At 32.7% G+C, this 27333-nt stretch overlaps 1 protein-coding gene across 3 annotated transcripts; it reads left to right on the top strand.

Annotated features, from left to right (window-relative positions):
• LOC112046297 (PHD finger protein rhinoceros) lies at nt 1-25612 on the top strand. 3 transcript variants are annotated; one of them, XM_024082902.2, is made up of 6 exons: nt 1-297; nt 1678-1991; nt 5170-5364; nt 5451-5667; nt 5867-6056; nt 6138-25612. In XM_024082902.2, exons 2-6 carry the CDS (start codon nt 1816-1818, stop codon nt 13223-13225), a joined length of 7866 nt encoding a protein of 2621 aa, XP_023938670.1. In that variant the 5' UTR covers nt 1-297; nt 1678-1815; the 3' UTR covers nt 13226-25612. The 3 variants fall into 3 exon arrangements, with proteins under 3 accessions (XP_023938670.1, XP_023938673.1, XP_023938672.1); XM_024082905.2 differs by lacking the exon at nt 1-297 and adding an exon at nt 437-549; XM_024082904.2 differs by lacking the exon at nt 1-297 and adding an exon at nt 452-585.
• Nucleotides 25613-27333: the final 1721 nt, after the last annotated feature.

The following is a 27333-nucleotide window of genomic DNA, read 5'->3' as shown; positions in this document are numbered from 1 at the left end:
GATATTCTCTCATTTCGAGTTCATGTTGTAGCACCTATCTTGAATGATAAATTGTGCTTCTCTAAGACAATTAAGTGTGTGTATTAAGTGTTTGTGTTGTTTGCATTAAGGACTGATGTGTTAAAAGATTTTCTCAATGTTTATGCTGTGCCACAAGTTCATTTCAAAACCAATGACACTGTATGAACTCGATGTGCGTTTTGGCCATTTTACTTGGCTTGCGTTGGTGATTCGTATATAGTCACGTGACCTAAGTGGTTTTCGGATCAATGGCGCCAAATGACTTTTACGGAAAATGTACGTAAATACACGATAATTTGTATCTTAAGTAGTATTAAAATAAATGAAAGTTTAATCGATCCATACATGTTTATACATATGTACCTGTGTTTCATAGCAAAATGTAATATAGATAGACTGAAATGATGCGTAGGACTCACGTCAATCTGGCAACAAAACAGTGCTGCTATCTGTGTTGAGTGTTCTGTGTTGTCAATTTTGTTATGTAGTAATGGAAGACTATTCTCGTGATAAATATTTACCGTAAAGGTATTAATGCTGAAATTTATTATTTTAAAGCTACAAGTGAGTTACTTTTTGGTGCGGAAACAAGGTAAACGTAAAAGGCGGGCCAGGGGATTGTTTTTGTACTACTCTGTCCGGGTAGTAATATTCGACGGACCGCCATACATTTTACTTCTGCAGTATTGAAACGTCAAACAGTATTGTTGTTAATTTTCCCTCGATTATGGAAAAATACATATTTATCATCTGTCAATTCATATTTTAAGATGTACATTGTTAAAAAATAACTATTTCTCAACTAATAATTGATGCACCTGAGCTGATATGCTATATTTATTTCGTACGTCAATAATAGCTTATGTTGGGCTTATTACTTCTTGTTGCCTTTATAAACGTCTTTTACGAGTTTATTTATGTATATTAAGGTGTTTGGTATGTAATAGCAGCCCTATGTCACATGAGTACATGGAAAATAAGATGTGTTGCATTAATAATTCTAAAATCATATCAGTAATTTTTGTGTGAACTACAGGATAGGGCAGCTCATAAGTCACTACAGAGTAGCATTTGACAATGATGAGTGTTATTTCTAACCATATCTAGATATCTAAACACAACATATCTATACACAGTCCTAGGGTTAGCACTATACATAGAAAGTATACGAAAGATAAATTCCTTATTCAATATAGGTTCATAACCAATTCTCAGGGTAGAAAGTGCATTTTTGTATGAAGTTCAAGCTACTGAATGTGTGACAGAGATGATGCAGATGTTATTTACCCAATTTCTACTTAAAAATAATTGTTTAACCTGGTATAGTGTTTTTCAGATATCATGGGTATGGTGACAATTTGTTTCACTCTGAAAAGTTTGCTGCAATTCATGAAATAGTATGTATAATAAACATACAGCGACTGTCACCATACCCATTAAATCTGAAAAACACTTTAGTAGCCTGGTAGCTTGAGCCGGCGGCTAGTTATTCTTATGACTTATCTTTTAAACTCCAGTGCCTTGGACACAATGATGTAATTGTATGTGTATTTCATTTATGTTAATATAAAGACAGGAATAACATCAAAATAATAGTAATTATTTTATTAGTAGTAAACCAATTTATTTTAATTTGTTGTTTTTTTTTTATTTCAGGTTTTATATTGTTTGTGGATGGAATCTAAAATACCAACATGTGAATGATGTAACATTCTACACAATGTTACTACCACGTTCAAAGTGTAAGGCTATAAAAGGGTCGTGAACATGTAGGTTGTTAAATAAGTAGTCAAGATGTCGTTGCGAGGCACAAAGCGGGCGACTGGGATGCGTGGGGAGGAGGCTGGCACATCCAAGCGTCGGAGGACAGAGCCGGAGGATGCTCTTTGGCAGCTTCGGCCTGTCAGTGACCTCAAAATGTCATCTATATATAACAGAAATGCCTCTGAGGCACCTGCTGAACTATTCAGGTTTGTGTTTTATATTGTTTTATGTATTCTTTGTGCGATATTTTAATATGGAACAATATTTGAAGCTTAGCGATTAGTTAAGTTAGTTCTCCCAAGTTATTAGTATAAAATGAACAATGCAATTTAATAAAATTTCATGTTATAATGTAATTTAATATGCTATGTTTAGCCTTACCTTGTGTTATAGTAATAAAGAGATATTGCGACTTTTACTATAAATATGTTGTTGTTTGTTACTTCCAAGTTTCTCAAAAGCAAAAACACTACATTTTTTAATAATATGTATTTATTATTAATGACATTTAATATTCATGAGATACTGGGAATCTGACTTGCCAGTTATAACTAAATGTACTATCCTCTCAAAGTATGTTCTCAGTTTGAGAGGATAGTATTTTTAGTTAGCCAGCTAAGGCTATATACCATCAATCAACTTAGTTTAGTACTGTGACTTAGTGGTAAAACACTTATGTGAAATAATAATATTGGTGATACTGTTTTTTAATAATAATAATAATATCAGCTTATGATCTTTAATAGTTGATGTTTTATTTATTACATTTTGTTCCACAAGTTTTGCACAAACATCAAATAGCAGATCGACTTCTGTTTATTAATGCATATAAAAGATTGAATTCAAACTAATATTAAAAAATATTGAAAATACTTTACAGATATTTTTACCATCAAAATTACATAGTTTACATTACTACAATTTGAAACTATCATCAATATCATTATTTAATTTATATCCATACATAATTTAAGAAAACTGATGGGTTTCTTTGTTAAAACACTTTGTTCTCTGGTATACAAACCATGTAAATTTTTTCATTTTGTGAAATAATTTTGTAAAGTATTTGTTTTATACTTCAATTGATTTAAATGACATGTGTCAGTAGGTACATAACTAGTATTTTATCATTGGTCAAAATTTTCTAACAAAGAAGAGGGAAAAAATTTCTAACAACGACCCATCATACGGCTCTAATGTGGGTGGGTGTCCTGTACTAGTATTGTCCTAGTACATTTATACTTCTGAAACACTCAACGAATGGTTTATTTTTCTCAAATTATTTTTCATGGAATTGATAATTCTACTTTCATAATAGAAACCAAATAACTATGCTTGCTAAACATGGAATGTATTGGGTATTTGATTACCATTAAATATATTGATTTGCTTGAGACTTAATATTAACTCATTCAGGCATAAAAAATTGCAAGATATTTGTAATATAGTATTTCAAAAACAATCCAGCCTTATTACGTAATTACATGAAAATAGATATATATTTACAACGAAAAAAATTGTGCAAGTGCAAAAAACTGAGAGTCAGACTACTCGCCCACCGTGGGTACTGTAAATAGGATCATTATAAACACCTAATTTAGTAATCTCATTGCACTGTTTCATAAACCCCTGTTTTTAAGGTTTAATTACAAATGATTTGATTGAAATTCTTTTTTTTTACTATATAATGATAATACTTGCAAAATTTCTTAGCTATAGGACAGACAACAAATGTGCTATGTATAAGGCTTTCGCTTTTTTCCTTTTGAAATATGGAAGCATAAAAAATCGTCAAATACTCAATTATTCTATTATTACGTACATTAATTCATATATAAAAATTTAAAGCTTTAATATTAGAATGAATCTCAAACCAATTACCTTCTACTATATCTTACTACTTGTATCACACTCACAGGCAGGTAAACTCATACATTGAAAATATTCAACACCAATAAATATATTATGTGTCCACACACAAATATGAATTTTTAAAAATAATATACACACATAACATCTTTGCAGTTTGTATGAACATGTTTGATCATAATCATATATTTTTGACAGAGGGGTAACCTCTATAGAAGGTAATTGGTCTGAGGAATGAAATATATTACTTTATATGTATGATATTCCAATCTCTTGAACTGTACTTGCTTAGTGCTGTTGTATTTTACTTAATTATTTAGCATTTTCCAAGTATTTTATGTTGCTATGCTAAAATTTCACAACTCTCTGAAACTATTTCAGACTAAAAAATCAATCTCATATTGTAGTTCAAAATATGTTTTTTTGTATTACTTCAGCTATAGTAACCATCCTCATAAGATATTCATTATCAGTTATGAATAATTTTTAATTATGTTAAACCACATTGCAGTTGCATGGTGGGTTTGGTATGTGCCCAGATGTGGGAGAATAGTTAGGTTATATTTAGTTATAGAATGTTTTAGGTAAAGTTTTTGTTTAAATGTATATGTTATAGCTTTGTATAAATATATTATACAAAGCTATAACATATAACACATATATTATAGTCAGAAGTTTAGTAATAATATTATGTAGTTATAGTGCTGTGTGTTACTTTAATTGCAAGCATTTTATTGATGATAATATTATTTCTGAAAATTTGGAATTATAAGGATGTACTTAAATAATTATGATGACAATAATATCTCCGCTGTTGCAATGCTAATGTTGCAGAATGCAGAATGTTTACCTCCTCGAATATTTGTTTATTGTTTGTTCAACGATTCTGGTAATTCAAATAACATTCTTTGTTTTTCTACTAAGACTTAAAAGCCTCATCATAACTGGATATATACATTACTTTTCAAATTTTTTCATTAAAGTTATTTTAGTTTTGGAATTATTCAAGTACTTATTACAATTTGTTGATACAAAATTTAGAGTTCTCTAATAATTTTTCACACTGCATTTACAAAACTAGTTATTGTATTTATAAAATAAACAATTATTATTCTTTTTAATTTACTATTTATTTAGATTTCAACTGTCTTTTGAAGCCTATTGGGTGTACCAATTAACAATTTCAAAGTAATACTTTTTAACAATACATGTACACATACCTTACTATTAATGATGTACTTCTAAATTTCAAAATTGTTGGCCTAAGAACATGATCTACAATAATATCCTTCTCTTATTAGAGTAATTTCTTTATACAATAAATGTATTATAAACAGTCACAACATGTTAGGGTTGTTGCTTTAAATATTTACAGCTTTTTTAATGAAAAAAATTTAATTGAATGAGTGCAGGATCAGATTGTAGGTGATGAACTTAAAGTGTCATATAAATAACATTTTAGTAAAAAAGATAATAACCATAAAATTATCATGTGAATTTTCATGACACTTAAAGGAAGGACCTCATCAGTGCGATGAAACTTCCGGATTCAGAACCACTAACACCAAGTGAGTACTGGATCATCACTGACACATGGAAACAAGACTGGGAACGAGGGGTACAAGTACCTGTTAATCCTGATTCACTACCAGCTCCAAAAGTTAAAATCATTGAGAATCCAATGCCTCCCAACTTTCAAGAGTTCAAATTGTAAGTATTCATGGACTTTATTTTAAAAACATATTTAACATTAGAGTATAATTCTTAAATAATTATGTATGTTATTTTTTTTACAGACCTAAAGATAAGTACATACATTTAACGCGCGACGTACACTACCAATCCGATCAACATTTGCTCAGTTCTACTCCAGCTAAAGCAGAAGCCGCATGCACTTATGACTTGGATACCACAGATACAGCATGGCTCAAATTGTTGAATGCAGAACGAGCGCGGGCTGGTGCCCCTTCTGTTACAGAAGACCAACTTGAGAAAGTTATTGAAGAATTAGAGGTGAGACTTACATTTTTGCCATGGAGATATTAAGAGAGTGGGTCAGTGAGAATTCTTAAAATTAAGGCATAGTAAATTCAGTTTTAGTAATTATTTTTGAAAAAAAAAAAGTTATGCTTACTCTTGAACTAGAAAGATGTTGATATTGTTCTTTCGTTTGTTGATGCAAATAAATAATTTGATTTTTTAATAATTTCAGGTCCGAACATGGGATAAAATCCAAGCCATCATTAAATCTGAAGAGGGATTAGGCATTGAGTATGATGAAAACGTCATTTGCGATGTGTGCCGATCACCTGACTCTGAAGATGGAAATGAAATGGTGTTTTGTGATTCTTGTAACATTTGTGTACACCAAGCATGCTATGGCATAACGGTTATACCTGATGGTATGTGATTATGATTAACATTATGTTAAATAATCAGCTTGATTTTATACATAAATTTACTGAATTTTCTTTTTATTTCAGGCCAGTGGTTGTGTCGGCCCTGTGGGGCTGGTATTAGACCAACCTGTGTGTTATGTCCCAACCTTGGTGGAGCCATGAAGTGCACACCGTCTGGACACAAATGGGCGCATGTTAGCTGTGTGCTTTGGATTCCAGAAGTGTCTATAGGTTGTGCAGAAAAAATGGAACCCATAACTAAAATAACCTCTATACCAGCTTCACGCTGGTCATTAGTTTGCGTCTTGTGCCGTGAACGTAAAGGTGCTTGTATTCAGTGCTCGGTAAAGACTTGTAAGACTGCTTATCATGTTACTTGTGCATTTAAACATGGACTAGAAATGCGTGCAATTATAGAAGATGAAAATGCAGATGATGGTGTCAAATTACGTTCATATTGTCAAAAGCATAGTGTTAATTCCAAGAAAGAAAAATGTCCGGGTTCTGGATCAGAAGAAGAAGAGGTGAAAAGAAAGAGGCGAAAAGACATGACTTCAGAGGAAAAGACGCAAGCGCGGGCGGCGCGTCTTCAAGAAATAGAGGGAGAATTTGATCGTCATGTGACAGTAAAAGACATTAGTACACATCTTTTAGATATTGATCAAGATGCTATTCATTACATTTACAATTACTGGAAATTAAAGCGAAGGGCTGGATATAACCGCCCTCTCTTACCTCCTAAATCAGATGATCATGAGCTCTTAACTCATAGGCAAGAGCAAGCAGACCTTGATAAAATGAAAATGTTTGTTCAGCTAAGGCAAGATCTGGAGAGAGTGCGGAATTTATGTTATATGGTTAGTCGAAGAGAGAAACTTTCCCGAACATTCTTTCGCATGAGAGAACAAACATTTCATAAACAAATTGCAGTATTAACGGAAGACCCAGCAATATCTGGTCCAGATCTTGCTGCTATTATTGAAGCTAATCATGGACCATCAATTTATGATAGATTATATTCACACCCAAATGCTCCAGACCATAAAAACGATTTTGACGATTTACTTGCTCGTATAGCTCCCCAGGATTCAAGTGATGAGAAAAAGAAAGATCGTAACGGTCTTGTACGAGGCTCAAAGACTGCAAATCCATATAAAAAGCATTATGTCAATGGATCACGTAGAAGTGGCAGCATGTATAGTGGTTACTCTAGTGAGGAAAGTGGTGGTGATATAGGTCGCTCAAGTAAATATCGTGGCAGAGCTATTGGTTCAACTACTGACGATGATTCGAAAAAGCCAGCTACATCTCCAAAGAAAAAAGTTTCACCAAAAGGAAAAGGTAAAAAATCACCTAAAAAAGTTGAAAGGAAGAAAAGGAAGGTACCACAATCTAAAGCAGTTGTAGAAAGCAGCAGTGAAGATGACACTATAAGTTCTAGGATGAAAAAAGATAGGTCCAGAAGTAAAACTCTACAACAAATGGAAAAAGAAATGACTGCTGGCAAAACTGGTCAATCTGGCACAGACAGTGATGACTTGATTCCAATAAGAACTACAAGAAACAGTAAATTTCCAATGGATATTTATTCAGATAGCAGTGATGATGTTTCAATTAAGGAAGAAATTAAACCTGGAAAGTCAGGTAAGGCTAAAAATGAAAAATCTAAATCTGACAAAGCTAAAGCAGGGAAATCTAGTAATGAAAATGATTCACAACAGCCATTACCGCGTACTAAAGCTGCAATGAAAGAGTTTATTCCAGCACAACCTGAAAAGAAAACAGATCCCATTGCAGATAAACCGGCACCTAAAAAACGTGGACGAAAACCTTCAAATAAAGATAAAAAGACCCCAGTTAAAACTAAACCAGCTGATGAAGAGGCTAAAAACAAGGAAAATATTAAATTAGCTAAACAAAAAGATAATCCTACTGATTTAATAGTTCCTCAAAGGCAGGCTGCTAAAAAGGCTTATGAAAACATCAGATCAACTACAACTGTGAAAAAAGAAGACTCCAGTACAGATAAACAAGTTAGTGGAGATGATTCAAAATCCAAACCTAAATTAAAAGCAAAAGAAAAAGAAGTTAAGGATATTCCACAAAAAGTAGGGAGAAAAAAGTCATCAAAAGATCAAGACAAAGAGCTAATTGCTTATGTTCCTCAACGTCAAGCTGCCAAAAAAGCAGCAGCGCATATTAAGAGTGGCTTAGGAAGTAAAGTTCCTGTTACGGAAACTGTCGATACTGAGAAAAAGAAAGATGCGGAAAAATCTGATACAAAACCTTCTCCTAAGAAAGAAGAAACTAAAAGATCTAAATCTCCTCAAAAAGAGAGTTCAAGTTCTTCATCTAATTCTAGCAGCAGTAGTTATTCTTCATCGTCAAGCTCAGAAGAAGAACAAGAAAAACCTGAAATTAAACCAACAGCTAAAGCAAGAGAAATAAAGCCTGCTCCTAGGCAGCCCTCTATGTTTTCACCACCAGGCTCTAGACCTACAGTGGACTTGCCCTTTCTTGACAAGGTGTCAAGACCATTGTCTTCAACAAGTGCCTCGAGTGATACTGATAGCTCTAAAGCATCAAGATTTTCTGGATCACGAAGTCCTTCTCCCAAACGACCACGTAGACGCAGAAAGAGAAAAAGTGTCTCCATTGATGCGTCCCTCCACAAGGCCCCAGACAAGAAGCTTAAAACTTCCGACCAGGGGTCCGAGTGCAGGGTACCATCACCGGCTTTTGAAGGAGAGGAACCGAGCAGACCCAGCGACACGCGTGCTTCCACGCGTGCTCGGACCAGAAGCACTACTTCAAGCGGAAATATGCCTAATAAGTTTGATACCCGACAGAGAAAACCATCTAAAGACGACTCAACCCTTGCCTCTACACCAAATAAAGTGTCCAAAGAGAGCAGCCAGCCCATTGAGCTTACAATTGCGAAACGGAAAGAGGACGAGGAGATAAAGAAAGAAAATGATGTAAGCATCCCTGCTGTGGTTACTGATATTGATGTAAAAACAATTAAACCCAAGGGTCGAAGTGTCTCTATTGAAGAAAAAGTGAAACCAAATGCAACTGAAACTACTCCCTTAAAAAGAACAAGTCCAAGGAAAAGTACTGAATCAAAGCATAAAATTGTTGCTAATAGAAGAATGAGTGTAAAAGATCCTCTTATTAAAGAAATTGTGTCACCTCCTAAAGAAAGTTCTATGCCAACACCAAAAGAAAAGAATTTCTCTCGGCGGAATTCTTTAGCAACAGACATTGCTAATGTATCACCTGTGAAGAAAGTAATTGGATCTATTGATCCTCCACCAGTTGACCTTATTGAAAACAAACCTGTGGTCCAGGAAGATGATTTTCCTGTCAGTGATAAAAATTGGTTACCCAAGGCACCTAGCCCGAATAATCACCCACCGCCAGTAGAAAAGCCTGGTGATCATGAAAAGTATATGACAGAAGATAAATCACTAGATTCAGATTGTACAGACAAAAGTAGTATAAAAATGATAGCAAAAATACAAGCAAATTTGAATGAAAATACAATGATCAAATCTCCTAAGACCCCAATGGATGCAAGAACTATTGATCCTATGGATGTAGATGCAATTTCTCGAAATATTAGGAAACGTTCTCTTATTGACATGGAAAAGAAATTTATTACACAAGATTCAAGCCATGTTCAGGGTGTGGAAATATCTAAGAGTGCTAAAATACCTTCTACCACCAATCCTTTTCCTAATAGATCTGTGTTTTCACCAAATAAAGACACTGAATTATTTGAATTTGATAATATGCTGGCTGTTGACGATGGATTTAACCATGAAGAAATCATGAAACCATTCACATCATACCCTGAGTTTTACTTCAAAGAAGATTCAAAAGAACAAGGTGTTCAAGAGACTCAAAACTTGGTAGAAAGGTTAAGAATGCAACTAAATACTAAAAAGGCACCTATTGAATCTTCTACCCAAGATAATAAGGTACAAGAAGAAGATGATCCCACAACTCTAGGTATAGAAAAAAGTGATCAAGATATATTAGGGACAAAGCCTGCCGTTTTACATTTGCATGATAAAAAAGACTCTCCAAATGACATTCAAAGAACAAACCACTTTTCTAATAATTCTGAGTGTATTAATACACCTCATGATGTAAATTCAGAGAAAGAAGGCACAATACCTACACACAGTAATGATAAATGGGTTGATTTGTCGCAAAATGAGTCTCAAATTGAGATAGGTGATGAGGGCAAATATGATATCACTGAAGATGTTAAGGAACCTACAACTGTCCAGTCTATTAATTCTGCATCAGAAATAGGAGATACTATTTCTCTATCTAAACAAAGTGATGATTCGCAATCTTTGTCAGTAGTAGATCATTCAATACTTAGCAATGACCAGGAGCTAACTCAAGATAATCATACTTACGACAACAACAATTCAATGATTCATTCAGATTGTGCTACTATATCGTCGCCATATATAGGTCATAGAGAAAGTAAAATTACAACACGAAGATCTTCAGCTTCTAGTACAAACTCAGAAGGCTCAGTTTGTTCTCAGAAAACAGATGTGAAATCACATCTCAATTGTCAATCCCTTCAAGGAACTTTAATACCAGAGATTGATGCATATCCATTACCAGCATATTCATGTCGTGTTGAACCAACAATGCCACTAAATCAATATACAACATACCCACCTGATGCCTCGCCATTTTTGAGTTCAATGGGAACATTGCCTTTATTTGGAGCAGGGCCATGTGCTTCATCACAATTAACTTTACCATCTCCAGCTGGAATTTATGGATCAGGCTTACCATATACCGCCAGTCCTCTAATACCACCGTTAACAAAACCAGCATTCCCATTATGTGCTGCTTTCACTTCCTCATCACAAAATATTGCATTGACAACTGCTATGATAGCATCACCAATTCCTAAACAGATAGATTCACCACGGGATGATATTGACGTAAGTGGGAGTGATAAGCTATCAATACATGTTGTTTCAAGTCCCAGTATTAGCATAGACTCCTATAATGAGTCAAGTAATACCAGACCTCCAACTAAAATGTCTAATGACAGCAATGAAACTATAATTAGTCTGACTACACTAGATACTAAATCTTCTCCAAAAGCGTTAACAAAAACAGTTTCCAAATTTTCGGGTAAATCACCAGGGAAAAGTCCAGGTATATCACCTAGACAAAGTGACATACCAAAAGCAACCAAAAGATCCAACAATAAGAACAATAGAAGTCAAAGAGGTAGAGGTAGATCAAAGAGTCGAGGGCAAGGTAATCAATCTGGAGACTTTACTGGTAACTCAATTCAAAGCAAACTTGTTGGAACTGTATATGACTTTGATGAAGAAATAGCAAATGATGGTGTTGATCTTAAATCATTAAGAGAGAGACGAAAATCTGTGGATACAAAGGATGACAGGAAATCTGAACATTCTTATAAGGATTCATCTCAATCTCCCAGGGCGGTAAGCCCTCATCCAGCAAGTAAAAATTCAATAACTGATACGAAAGATATTAAACCCTCTACACCTGAACCAGCTGAGGAACCACAATCACCTGGTAAAAATAATTCTGATAGAGGACCAGGTTTCACACAAGTGCACCCAGTTTTGCCAGGACCTGTGGATATGCGAACTTATAATCCATTCGAAAATCCAGCTCCACCGACAGGCGATGCTTATCATAGTCACTTGTTAGCCTTTGCTAGTGGCACAGCTGACCAACAGTTGGTTGATTTTGATGAAGAAATGGAGAAGAAGCTACATTCTGCGCTCATGGCTAGCAAACCAAAGCCTGGAACTCCAGCAGCAGTAGCAGCACAAGATCTTGTTGAACCACCAAAAGAAACATTCACACCACACTTGCCAAAAGTATCATTGAGTGACTCAAGGAATCAGCTTAAGGTAAAAATAAAAGGGCCATTCTTAGATGCCAATTATTCTGCCAGTTCTGTACAACCTGTAGTACCACAACCACCGCCACCAGCGCATGATTCAGCCACAAGTGTTTATAACATGTCTAACAGTGCTACCAGTTCTATGACCGGGTCAACCAATCTCAGACGAATGCGAAAAAAGGAGCTGCTACGTCAATATTGGACACAAGACATGAACATGGATGACCCAACGAATGTATCCAACGTGGGCATCGCGCCGCCGCCATCCGCGCCTCAGCCACTGCTTCGTGCTGTTATTACAATACCAAAAGCTGTAGCCTCTATGACCAGTATTCCTACTAGAGAAGACTACAAAATTATTGATACACCAGTCGAAAAGAAAAAGCGAAAGATAGCTAGTGGCCTTTCTCGAGAATTAAGGCATTTAAAAGTCAGCATGAATGATGATATTGACCCATCTGATGATGTTAAGTTGTCTAGTTTTGCTGGTAGCTCAAGTCAGGCTCATAAACGGCGCTGTCGAGTATCTACCAAACCTAATCAGAGCAGTACTACATCACCTACTGCTCCAAAATTGAAAATAAAATTCGGTTCTAACATTGTACCGCATGTGAACGAAGAGCCATCTGTATTCCAATTCAGGCCGCCGAAGAAACGACTACAGAGTATACCCAAACCGAGCTTGGAAGATTTAAAGCGTGAAAGTATGAAGTATAGACGATTGGTGATGGCCAATTTTGAAGAAGATGAGAAAGCAAATACAGACAAATATAAACCTAGCAAAACAGAAAAACGGAAAAAGAAGAAGGACAAAAAGTCCGGAAAAGAAAAACTACAAGTCATAAATAGGGAAAGTCAAAGTGCTACAAAGCTGATTATAAAAAAAATAAAATGTACGAAAGAAGGGAAAGGGAAGCCGGTGAACCCTCAAGGAGGTACAATAGCTGCAGCCGTTGCAGCAGCTCCTGAGCCGCCAGTGGATCCCCTCGAATTCGATCCGACGAAGCCGGACCCGCTTGCTTTTGACTCTCCGTTGAGCTCGGACTGCATTTCCGCGCTGCGTAGAGTGAGGACAGATAAAGTGACCCCCATTCGGTTAAAACGCAGCCCGCAAGGTTCCGGGTACGTGATGGAGGCTGGGGCCAACCTCTCGCAGACGTCTGCGTCGGAGTCTTCGGCCCCCACAGCCTCCACGTCTGCGGCAGCATCGCTTGAAGACAATAAACAACGTGGAGTGAGGTGATACAAACCGCGCAAACAACGTTAAACCGTGTGTTTTAAGTGAACAGTGAACAATGTTGTACAGTAATTTTCTATTCCTAGTTGTAAATAAACTCTTTAAATGATTTTATTTAATTCAATTTTCTACGTAGTTTATTACATTATTTATTTGTATAAATCGAAAGCTCAATGACTAACTTAAAGTTACTCTAAGGTGTAAAAGTTTGTGCGTTTTGTGATGCACAAGTAAATCCTAATATAACATATATATATATATTTTTGTTAATGTTACTATGTTACTCCTGCCTCACTATAAGGAATCTCATTTAGTATATTATTATCATGGCATACATTCTTTAAGCTACTCTATCACAAAGTACATCACAGGCTGGCACGGCATTATTTTTTTATTTTTTATTTATTATTTTATTTTAAATATTCTCTAAAATTATAGCCAAAATTATTTTCTACTATCATAAGCCCAAAAAGACTTCATTCAATTCTGCATTTATTATAGAAGTAAAAATTTGTATAAAGCAAAAAGAAAAAGATATTAAGTTTAATTATTTAAAAAAAAACACTTTATGTTAAACAATTTTATGAATTATTTTTGTGTTTATTATTAGTGGCTTTTTTGAAAAATTATAAATGGACAGGCCATATACAAATTATAAATGGATAGGCCAATTATACCAGCCATTTGTGATTTTTTTGTTGACTGCACAAATCATTTTAATGTAACACCTGTGTTTACTAATTTACACCTGTACTGACATTAATTAAGAGTACTATCTAATTATAAAAGCCCTTTACAATCTGTTTAGCATGTTTAGCAGATTCAAATTCATACCATTATATTTTTAACAATGATAGAACTCGAACTTAGCGAATGGATTATAATTTTTTTTTTAGTTTATAAGGAACTAGCCCACAACTTTGTAAAATCAATTTTTTTTTAATCTGTGGATTATTTCGGGAAAAAAGGAGCCTATGTTCTGCTCCAAGGTCCACTTTTTCTCTATGCCAAATTTCGGTGAAATTGGTTCAGCGGTGTATAGCTCTGAAAGGTAACAGACAGACAGATGACAGACTTACTTTCGCATTTATAATATTAGTATAAATTATTGCTTTATGTATAATAATATTATCTATATTATTATACATTTACCCATTAAAAATTACCACTAATGCTTTAAGAAACCTCTATGAAATTATGTTAATTTTGTTTTAAAACTAGCCTACGCCCGCCACTTGAAACGCCGCATGAAATTAGTTTTTCACAAATCATGGATTTTTCCGAGATGAAGTGTTGCTTTTATGTTGCTCAATAAATTCCTCTATGTTCCACAAAATGTTCCATCAATATCTGTTTATCCATTTCAGAAATTAGTTTACATAAACAGATTTATTTAAAAAAACAGTTTTATAATTCAGTATTGCGTAATGTTTATATTACACTATATTATAAATGAACTCTTGAATTATTATGAAGTCACAAAGGGATGTTTTGTACACACACTTATGAGATCCTCTTAACAAGTCTTTCATTTCATATGTCACAACAGCAATAATTCACATTTTATTTTGTAAATTTATGATAAATTAAAAAATTTACTATAAAAATATATGTATTTTAAATACCCTAAAAAGGTATATGAATTTTAAATTTCCTTAACATAGCTCTTTCGCTTTTGAAATTACACACGATGATATTTAGAATAAATCACTTTAAAGAACATTTTAAATTAAAAAATTTTCAAAATGTTATTTTACTACTGTTCACATTATTATTGTACATATTTAATCTAAATTACAGCTTTCAAGTAGTAATAGTCTCTGCGCTAAACCGCGGACAGACGGACGGACGAACAGATAGACAGACATGGCGAAGCTATAAGGGTTGTAGACTACGGAACTCTAAAAAATCATTAAAATCCATTCATTATAATTGAGTTCTGTTATATAAACCCAATTTAATTCGACTAGTTCAGCGGGTTGTGAGTGCTGTAAAATAAATATAGATGAATATTTCAATTTTGCCCGTATAATATAGATTAATTATTTTTTACTAAGACAATCTTATAAAAAACTAGCTGACTCCGCACGGTTTCACCCGCGTGTTTTCCGTTCCCGTAGGAATACGGGGATAATATATAGCCTTTCTCGATAAATAGGCTATCTAACACTAAAATAATTTTTTAAATCGGACCAGTAGTTCCTGAGATTAGCTCGTTCAAGTAAACAAACAAACAAACTCTTCAGCTTTATAATATTAGTATAGATTTATATAAACTTTGAATTGATAAAAATGTGAAATTTAAATTTTCACTTAAAATTTTGAATGATAATATTTTTGAATCAGGGCCTCTTTCGGAACTTTGTTGATTAATTATAAATAATGTACATTATTTTAGATGTTTTACATACAATAATAATTTTATATATAATTTTTTAAATAAATATACAATTTTATTTGTACTAAAATTAGTAAATATGTAATTAATTGAGAGCTGGTCTCTTGTGTATATTGTATATATATTAATAATATTGTTTAATACTTTGTTGTCCAAAATCACAGATGTATTTTTAGAAATTTTAATTGTATATAATTTGTTGTCACCTTTAATTTTATTCTTTTAATTTCAATGCCCTGCCAGTTACAATTTACTAAGAAATACCCCTAATTTTAGCTCATTGATAATAATTAAACAAATATTTTTTATTATTGGCAATTTCTTAAAATGATTTATTATAACTCCAACAATTAATTTTGGAGATAACTGAAAAACATAAACAAATGTATAAAAATCAATCATGTATTTGAAACTTTTTGGCTGTGTCATAAATAATCCATAATATCATGTAGAAGAGGCTATAGTAATTGATTTCTAAATTCCTGCTATGCAAGTTTTGAGATTTTATTGTTTTGACTGTATAAACAGTAAAATAAAATCATAATTAATTTTCGTAATACCCCATCGGGTATCATTTATTGTTACATTAATTTTTCAATGAATTTTATAAGTTTTTACATAAACAATAATTTTGTAAAAGTCGAAAAGTCTATGATTTTTTTATAAAATCTTTATTTATTATTCATTTGACAGAGTCTTCATAGCATTATTTAATAGTCTTATATCTGCAGATGCATTATTTACGATACACCTTTTGTTAACAAAATCAATATTGAAAAAAATAGTATCCAAGCAGTAACTTGTAAGAGTAATTCGAAACTCAAAATATTTTGCTGCTAAAGTGTTTTTCAGATAGCATTGGTACGGTGACAGTTGCCTTATGACGTTCATAATATGTACTATTGTCGTGAATCGCGGCAAACTTTCAAGAGTGAAACGAATTGTCACTGTACCCATGCTATCTGAAAAACACCAAGTTTTATTTCTTACACTGTGTAACAGATGTGTACCAAATTCATTGTCGGTTTTTATACTAGGTGTAGAACTTGAAAACAATTGCTTTTTATTTTACAGTTTTTAATATTGCTGATTTTTCAATACATTTTAATTTTTTTTATCTTTTTAATACTTTTAATAATATTCCATATTTTTCAATAATAATCTTAATTTTTTTTTTAAATTTTAATCATATATATTTTGCCTTGCAATAAATTTAATTTTATTTATTAGCTAAAATGTTATTTTTGCTTAAACATATTAAAATTTCATCAAAGTCCTGCAAATGCTTTAATTTACACTCAGTAAATTATCATATTTTGATGACGTTATAAATACCCATGCTAAAGTATATTGCATTTATTGAATTTGGAAAGGTATGATTGTGAAATAAACCCTTTTTAAATATATTTTGTTTGTTTGTTTTTTTTTTTTTTTAATTTCTGGTAGTTTTTATGTTTCTATTTGCATATCATTTTACGCAACTCTTAATTGTTTTAAGAATAATTTGAAATGTAGAATACTGTATATTGGACTGACTGGCTTGTCGATTTTATGAGATATTTTCTATACACTTTTATGTGCAATATTTGGCAATACTCATCGGAATAGTCAAGGTTTAAAGGCCTAGATGGGGTGTGTTAGTTTTTAAGTACGTGTTTATTAAGTGTATTTATGTCGTGAACATTATTTTAGTGCATTGTAAATATTCGGTTATAAGGCGTGACTGGATTATAACGATTAACACCAATAAGACAATTCTGGCGCAATTTCTGGGAAAGTCGAAAATAATTGTTTTCTTACCCTAACTTCTGCAATTTTATATAAACCATTATAATCCTACTCCTCCCCAGTGGGAGGATATGATATGTTAATTAATGCACATTGCCAACTTTTGAAGCGTGCTTTGTCAGTCAACAATTGGATTATAATGGGCTTAAAATATATACAGGGTGCTTGGGAGTGTGTCCCATAAATCTGGAGTGATATTCCTTACCGAAAACTTATTAAGAATGTTCAAGGAACGTGTGTTCTAAAATTGATATTTTCTGAGTAAATAATATTTCTTTTGTAAATAGATATTAAAATGTGTCCCTTATATGCATAATTATAATTATGACGTAGCCAAGTTTACGTATCTTAGAATGCAAGGATAGATAAAGGCGTGTGTTACATGGATAATCGGAATCATTTGAATTACTTTGTATGAAAACATAAAAAGTTTTTATTATTTTGTTAAAAAAATATTAGTTATGCAGTTCGGCTCCTATAAGTGGACTCGTCAATACCTTGAAGTTATGGGAAATACTCCCGAGCACCCTGTATAATGAAATGAAATTATAAATTTTATATGTGAACTTTAAATTGTAGGGGCTCATATTACAATGAAGTAGCAATGTTTTCGACTTTTGGTTATTCATTGGCCACAGTATCTAGTTGAGGGTCGACGTCATGGTAGTTATATCATAGTTAAATCTGCCTATGTCAAATACCATATACATTTTATATTCACATAGTGATCACATTCACAAAGGACACCATAGCGTTGATTCTCGTCTATGGTATTCTGCACGGATTATGTAAACAAAATGTATCGAGGTCATATTCGATTCGTGTCATAAAGACATTTATAATGGTACAAAAAAAGAAAGTATGATATGTGTACACACATAGTACTACTACTCGAGTACAGCGTAATGTACAAGACAAACACATCTCCGGAAACAAATTATTGCTTTCAAAACCATTTGACAAGACTTTTATCTATTATTGACTAGGCATGCATGATAGGAGTACTTAGGCGTAAAGGTTTTCATTGATTTTTGTAAATATGTATTAATTCTCTGTCATCTTTCATTGTAATGTAAATGTCTTTAAAATACGGATTTTTTAATATGTTTTCTCTAGATACATTTTTACATCAAATTTGCTGACATCCTGTTAGGATAGGCGTCCACATATCCGCAACGTAAGTACTGACAGATTAAATTTTACGATAGATTCGTGGGATACGTACGATGCGTATCAGTGGTCGCACTTGTAGGACTTTGTATACAATGTATACTACGATCTGTTTGATGCGATGCAGCCGATAATTACGACGCAGATATGTGGACGCCTATCAATAGGTGAGGTTTGCGTGCACGAATGAACAACTTTATTGCAACAACAGCGAAAAACAACGCAATGCGCACACTTTCATATAAAAGAGATTGATTATTAAGATATTCAATCTGTTTTGACCAAACTGTTGTTGAGAAAAATCTCTCCCGTGGACGCAGGCCGGTGTAAAACATACTTAAAACCAAAAAAAAAACTTGAAGTTTGCCATTTGTTAATATTTTGATGATGCTTGATGGCATTTAAGTCACAAGCCCGCCGTAAGTGTTCATTTACACGAGCGGCTACTGCTACCGACGATTTCTCGGCGGCAGCCAACGGGAGTCAACTGCAATCGGCGACCGCCCTCGACCGCCGCCGAGAGTCGACTGCGGTCGTCAGCAGAGTTGCCGCTCGTGTAAATGAACCCTAACATGTAATGCTGAACTGTGAAGGAATACCACCCGTTTGTTTATTAGACAGCGCACAGATATAACTATGCATCGTCTCATGATAGGCGTATGCCATGCTATTTATTAATAAATAATCGATGTGTTAAATGTTGCCATATATCCAGATACCTGCGAGTGTAGCTTAGTTGTTACAAATAAATACTATGTTGCGTCTTATTTCTATACAGGGTGCTCGGGAGTATTCCCCATAACTCTGGGGTTATATTTTTTACCGAAAATTAATTAAAATTGTTCAACGAATATGTGTTCGAAAATTTATATTTTCGGGGTAAATAATATTTCTTTTGTAAATAGATCTTAAAACGTGTCCCATATACGCATCATTATAATTTTGACGTAGCTAAGTTTTACCTATTCTAAAATGCAAGGATAGATAAAGGCATGTGTTACATGGGTAGTCGGAATTATTTGAATTACTTTGTATGAAAACATAAAAAGTTTTTATTTTTTAGTTTAAAAATATTAGTTATGCATTTCGGCTCCTGTAAGTGGGCTCGTCAACACCTTGAAGTTATAGGAAATACTCCCCAGCACCCTGTATAATTGTAGGCATAATAATTTAATTGGTGGACATTAGATGTTTCCTATTGTATAATTGATGTTTGTATGTGGAAGCGATGTTCATAATATTTATACAATTTAGAGTTAAACTCTGTTTATACATGTCTATGTCCAATATTCATAATTATGTTATATATGCATAATTGCATATAGTCAGTTCAAGGCAGAGATTAAACAAGAGTTTTGTGAAAGTGGCTCCATTAATTTATTTGCATTATTAAATAATTTTACTCATCCGTCCATCGGTCGGTGGATTCATATATACAGTGTGTTTAAAAACCTGTCCGATGTTATTAGGATGTAATATGTACATAGGTATAATGAATTGGTTATATTAATGAAATCCCGTAAAATATATTGTTTTTTACACTGATTAAAATGAAATTTTCAAGGACAAAGCTCTAAATATATTGTACTCTTAAAAATATATTAAAAAAATGAATTTTTTCGAATCATCCAATGTAATGTATATCTAAATGTAATATTTTTTATTTAAAGTTTAACTCTTCTTTTTAATGTGCCTGGTTTCCTTCTATGCACATCGTAATGTCCTCTTACTTTTTCTGGGTTCTCTACCCTGAAACTCGTCAAGATGAAACCTATGGGCTAGCCGAAACTGCATGTAGGTAATGCATATTTTACAAAAAATTACGGTTTTACTTTAGTAAAAATTCGCACATTTGATATTTTGATATCAAGTTATATAATAAATTATATTTTAAATAATGAGATTTCAATCAATCAATCAATCAATTTATTTATTTGCATTTGCAGATACATGCGTACGTATATATACAGGTGGTATGTTGATGTAAATGGTAAATGTATCTTGCCGATATGGCATGCAAATTATTTATAAAAATGCTAATAATATTTATGCCTCGGACAGGGTATTTTTAATAATGTGTTTTTTAGATGCTGATCTCTCACAACTAAATGATTGTTTGGGTACTGACGATTTAGAATAGTTTATATTTATTATTATTTAAAAAAAACCGGCCATGTGCATGTCGACCCACGCGATGTGTAGGGTTCTGAACATTAAATTAGCTTTACTTTAAATCCTTATTTAATGCACAAAAATACCGATAAATTTCCCCAAACCGTGTGATACACGATATAAAATCATCAGTTTGCATGTTCGGAAGAAACCCTAAAAATATTATTATTAAATTTTTATTTACTACTGTCACAACGATATCCCACACTACGATATAAACGAGTTAAATAAAATTCATCCTCACTTTACATGTATCAAAAAAATCGTTTATCAAAACTATTTTATGAAAAAAGTGAACAACTTATTAATGTACATACTCATGCGAAATTACAGATTTCTAGTAGTAATAGCCTGCGCACAGACGGACGGACAGACAGACGTACATGGCGAAACTGTAAGGGTTTCTTGTGGACTACAGAACCTAAGGATACATCATTCAGCTGCGGGAGATCAACAACTCATCAACCAACATCAACAATTCAACATAAACATCACGTCTCAATATCACAGTTTTTTTTTTGTTGATTTATTTATTTATTTTTACTATTATAAATACATAGCAAATTTTTTTTTTGTGAGTTGTTGTATAGGCAGTCGTAACAATTTGTAGAATAAATACACTGGTAATTAATTAATTATGTTTACATAGTATCAGCTTCTATTTTCCTTATTCTTAATTGAGGTCGGCAAAACTTCTTTGCCTTTACTCCTTTTACACTATATCTTTAACAAAACCTAAACATCTCTTCTCTGGCTTTCCTCTTTTCTTGTGTATGTTCACGTCGTTGTCATAGTATAATTAAAGGACACATGATTCTGCCGCGGGAAAAAATCAACCAACATCAACAATTCAACATAAACATCACGTTTCAATATCACAGTTTTTTTGTTTATTTATTTTTATTATTATAAATCAATTTGTATATTGTGTAACAAGTAATCTTATTCATAATACGTTTTCCCTGGTTTTATATCAATTGATGACTAAAGTAAGTGGGATTCAATGATATCAATAAGTTCTGAGCAAATATATTTTTTGTGAATTGACATTTCATATAGGTAGTCGTAACAATTTGTAAAATAAATACATTGGTAATTAATTATGTTTTCATAGTATCAGTTTCTCATTTTCCTTATTCTTAGTTGGGATCGGCAAAACATGTCTCTCCCATTCGCTTCTACCATCGCCAGCTTCTAATTTACTCCTTTTACACTACATCTATCACAAAATCTAACCACCTCTTTGGCCTTCCTCTTGTATGTGTTAAAGTCATACGTTGTCATAGTATAATTAAGACATCCTGCCGCGTAAGATCAACAACTCGAAAAAGATCAACCAAAATAAACAAATCAACGTAAACATCACGTTTCATCACATCACAGTTTTTTTTTGTTTATTTATTTATTCATTTTTATTATTATAAATCAATGTGTATATTATGTAATGAGTAATCTTGATTTTTACGTTTTCCCTGGTTTTATATAATTTTGATGACTGTAATATTGTAAACATTTATTAAGTGGGATTCAATGATATCATTTAATTCTGAGCAAATATTTTTTTTTTGTAAATAGACTAATTTTTTATAGGTAGTCGTAACTATTTGTAAAATAAATACATTGGTAATAATTATATTTAATCATAATAATAATTGGTGTTAGTTTTACATATGAATGTTTCACCAATTTGTAGCTGTAAATTATAGTTATTACACTGGTCATTTTTGTCTATCAATATAATAATGTCAATAGGTAAACCCCAGACTAGAGCTTATTAGATGTTTCGAATCTTATTATAATTGGTATATAAATATACATTTTTAGTGGTACGTAATGCGTTTAACAAACACAAATTTATACATAAACTTGCATCATCTAAGTCCCATCGCTGTCTTTAAAAGATAAAAGCATACAGGTCGGATTGTGAGCCTTTTCTTTTTTTGTAGTTTGTTAAATAAGTTAAAATACCGTGCAAAAAATATGCAGACAACACTATACAAAAATACACAAGTAATATTATAATATTAATTAATTCAAACGTACCTCGGTCGATTAATAAAAAACGTAAAAAATAGGTATTTTTTAAATATATAAAGCATATAAAAGCAAATAGTCATGCATATAAGCATAGTCATATAAAAGCGAATATGAAACTTGAAAATTATATAGCGTTTTCTATAAAACCTCTCATACGGCTTCTCTTTTCCTGAGACACAAAACCAGTTTAATTCAAAAGATTTTTAGTTTAACGCAATCAGGCTCGACTTTGTTTTATAATTTTATAGATTACGTACTACGATTACTTAATATGATACAAACATACTAAGTGTATGATTATTGTAAAACAGCTGGCGTATACTAATCATAAGTTAGTAAACTCAGATTTCGATAATAATCATTTGTATATCAAGCAAAAATGCACCGAAAATGTGGGAAACCACCACAATAGTGGCACTGGGCTTTGGCTCTGGATAAAATGTGAAAGTTGCAAATAATAATATAACATTAAGGGTCGGTTTCACCACCTTCTGTTAACTTAACTGTCGGTTAATCTAGCCGTAAGTTTTGTCACTTTCTTCCTTCATGTCAAATGACAAATGTCTTATTTATTTATTTAGCTTGTTCACAAGTTTAGTGAATAAGTTTATCAGACACTTCCAGAAGGTGGTGAAATTGGTCCATAATGTCCACATTGCCCACTTTTTGTACATCATATAATGGTAGTGACAATTAAATGTGAAAATAATAGCTTCGTTTGCTCAGAATCTTTTATTTAGTATATGTTTATACTGATCAGATTTTAAACTAGGTTTTGTCTGTATTTTTCTGTATATTATAACGTCATAATTTAAATGATTCTGATCGAGTTTTCATGAATGGGATAAACAGTATTTACCATTAAGTTTTCAAACAATTTAATTAACAAAACTACATTTATCAATTAAATGGTATTTAAACACATCACAATATCTTAACCACATAATAAATGTTTAGAACTTTGTAGTTATCGGTGATCTTGAATGGTGAAAGTGAATCAATTGGCCATAAGCATGCCAACAACAAAATCACACTTTGATTGTCTTCCCACTTGTGTTTGTGTATTCATAATAAAAAAATGATTATTGTGTTAGTTGTTTACTCTTACTTGACTGCTTTAAACCTCGATCAACAATGACTTTTTCTCTTCGACTTTTTAAATGATGTTTAAGTCTGTTTTATACATTTAATGTTAACGTCACCCTGGCAGGTACATTGTGTATTATTATTTATACATTAACTGTTAAAAACATGAATCAAATAAAATGTTCGATCAGGGAAGGTATTTTATGGTCAGGATCTGATACTTGATTGTTTGTATGTTGTTGGCAGTTTGCAAATGTCTAACGCACAAGCTGCCGCGTAGGTTGACACACTTCGGTTTATTGTCGATCATTACCTTGTTACTGTGATTTGTTTTATCTTAAACATAAATATTAAGATTACGTAGAAGGCTTTTTAATGAAGATTCCGATTACTGGAAATAAAAAAAATCAACGTTTTATTAATTTATTGTAAATATATTTCTAAAATAGTAGGTGACTACATTTCTTGAATTAGTAAAATAGTTTATAATATTCATCGATAGTATTGATGTAAGCATGTCATAATGGATATTTTAAATGGAATCTAATGATTTCTGGTACTATATTATAATCGTGTTAAATTAGATTTCGTGCTTTGAGCGCATGATTTTTTTTATTGAGTATTTTAATTTACTGAGTGTTGATTATTATAAATGTTGTATGGAATTGTAACTTACTATACTGTAAGTCACGTTACTAAAGATGGGTGTTGTTTATATGTTTATGTGTTAAATGTACGTAAGCAGATATAGCACTTTATGATAGAGTTCGACAGAACCAACTCTGATCTCTAAATTATTTACCTCCGGATACTGAGAGACTGTTTAAATTAAATGACTCCCTAAAATATTAGTGATGCAACTTTTATTTTTAGTAGGTGTAATTATTTTACATACATTTCATATATAAGTCACATGTAGTATATTACAATCCGCTATCTTAGTACCCATAACACAGGCTATAGGTATGCTTACTTTGGGGCTAAGGGATGTGTGTATTTTGGAAGTATATATATTTATTTATTATTATTTTAAGTTTTTGTATTCTGGCTACATCACAAATGTCACAAAAATGCGTCGCATATAAAATTGGGCACCTCGTTAACGGTTAAATAGTAATTCAGTATTCGGACGTGTCTCTACTGAAGAAAATCGATTAAATCCTATGCATTACCTTTTTTAAGTAGTAGTTAGAAGCCTATACACAAGCTATGATATTGAATGTTCAGGTAGCTCTCAGTGTTGGTTTACGTTATATTTATAGAAAATCAGAGTACATGTTTAAATTGCGCTGTATAATGTTATAAATTTAGATTTATAACTTTTATGTGCCACAGCCGCAGAAAGTTATACAAGTGTTAGCTATAAAGTCATGGCTGAGGACTCGTACCAGTCATTAGGTTAACTGAAATAAATACATATATGATTATTATTTATGTCTTAGTCATTAAGTAATAACTGTAAGAGATTAACATCTTATACCACTATCCGTTTAAGTATTATGATCAACAATATTTCCAATGTTTTAAAAACTTAGCATGTTAGAAATTAATTTTCGTCGTTAATTTGTACAAACTACTTATGTACAGTGTGTTATTTTAAGCGGATGGTTTGATTTGTCAGAGGCACGAGGAGAAAATGTAACGCGGGTGTTGTAAATAGTGGTAAGATGGTCTTGTAATATAACAAGTGTTTTAAATGTGCACATAGTCGCCTCATTCATTAAATAAATTTTTAGATCAAATCTTTATCTTTTTATTTGAACATTATCCGCGGTACCATTCAATGTTAGCCAAGTTTAATATGTCTATACTAAAACCTTACTGGATATGAGAGTAGGGTTCCGTAGATTAAGTTAGCACTTTAATCCCCTATGTAATGCAAAAAAATCCAATAACCATACCCCACACTATGGGATAGATGAGGAAAAATTCATCCTCACTTTGCATGTAAGGAAGCAACTCAAAAAAAATTATTTCCAAACTTTTTTTTTAAATTTTTTAGACTAAATATAGGTACATACCCATACAAAATTTTATATTTCTAGTTTTAACAAACTCTGAGTTATCTTACTGACAACTTTATCTTTTTAATTAAACGTAATTAGTATGCAATTTTCGATTACCAACTACGTTTTTTAAGTTGGTCGACTATTACCTACTTTTTAAATAGCGATTGCTAATTAGCCGTTATAGTTTTTCTTGTAATTTCATTGTATATCCTACTTTTGTGATTTTTTTACGTACATCTATCCATAAATAACCGTTTGTTCAGCCGGTAGAGGGTAAGGACACTTGACTCTAACAAAAATTAGCTCTTAAAAGCTTAATATTTTACAAATGGAACCCTAAATCGAAATTATGGGAAGAAGACCGCTCATATATTTTAAAGACCTATCCGACGCAGAAATACCTACTCCTAACATAGCTCGTTAAAAATATAATAGGGCGCGAAATATTTGCGAAAAACTGACTTTCGTGACCTTTTGCCCTTTGTAACTTTTTAGCCGGCACGATATCGATGTCGATTTTTCACATCTTCATAATAACCCCGTAATAAAGGTGTATACAAAAAATCAGCTCAGTAGGAATTTTTCCTCACATTGTGGTTTAAAATGCCTAAAATTACTGAACTATTGTAGTAGTGGTAGTTTGAGTTAAGTACGAGTATGTGTCAAACTAAGACCTAATATCTGTAGGTAGGTACTCTACAGGCCGTTAAATAGTTTATCGCGTTGTTAATGTTATTAAGAGCTTCATCAAGACCTAATATCAGGTTATCTTCCCTACCTTACCATACCTTATCAGCCAAAACGTCCACTGCTGGACATAGGCCTCTTGCATGGACCTCCAAGCACAACGAGCACGAGCCGCCAGCATCCAGCGGCTCCCTGCAACCCGCTTGATATCCTTGGTCCACCTAGTGGGTGGTCGACCAACACTGCTTTCCGGTGCGGGGTTGTCATTCCAGCACCTTGGGAACCCAACGTCCATCGGCTCTTCGAACTATGTGGCCTGCCCATTTCCACATCAGCTTCGCGACTCGCTGAGCTATGTCAGTGACTTTGGTTCGTTTGCGGATCTTCCATCCCGCATATAAATTTAGATTTAGATTTATATATATATAGATTTAAAGCCTCAATATCCATAGATCCATAGATGTAAATATACATCTATGGATCTCAAATGGATCGGGAAAGATTAACACGTTTCAAAATAATAGAATTATTATATTAATTAAAAACAGTATACAGTCTATACTACTAATATTATAAAGCTGAAGAATTTGTTTGTCTGATTGAACGCGCTAATCTCAGAAATTACTGGTCCGATTTGAAAAATTCTATCAGTGTTAGATAGCCCATTTATCGAGGAGGGCTATATGCTATATATTATCCCCGTATTCCTGCGGGAACGAAAATATTCGATAAGAATATTCCGCCATCTATAAAGAGATTGATTTTGA

Source organism: Bicyclus anynana, chromosome Z (genome assembly GCF_947172395.1).
Source record: "Bicyclus anynana chromosome Z, ilBicAnyn1.1, whole genome shotgun sequence".
Taxonomy (NCBI): domain Eukaryota; kingdom Metazoa; phylum Arthropoda; class Insecta; order Lepidoptera; family Nymphalidae; genus Bicyclus; species Bicyclus anynana.
Note: the sequence above shows the minus strand (reverse complement) of the source record. Positions and strands in the feature narration are given on the sequence as shown.

What these genes read in the sequence shown, in the direction of transcription:
- LOC112046297 (XM_024082902.2), top strand. Translation starts at nt 1,816, where the DNA reads ATGTCGTTGCGAGGCACAAAGCGGGCGACTGGGATGCGTGGGGAGGAG. An exon ending in AACTTTCAAGAGTTCAAATT is followed by an intron (nt 5,365 to 5,450) that starts GTAAGTATTCAT and finishes TTTTTTTTACAG; the next exon opens with ACCTAAAGATAAGTACATAC. An exon ending in AAGTTATTGAAGAATTAGAG is followed by an intron (nt 5,668 to 5,866) that starts GTGAGACTTACA and finishes TAATAATTTCAG; the next exon opens with GTCCGAACATGGGATAAAAT.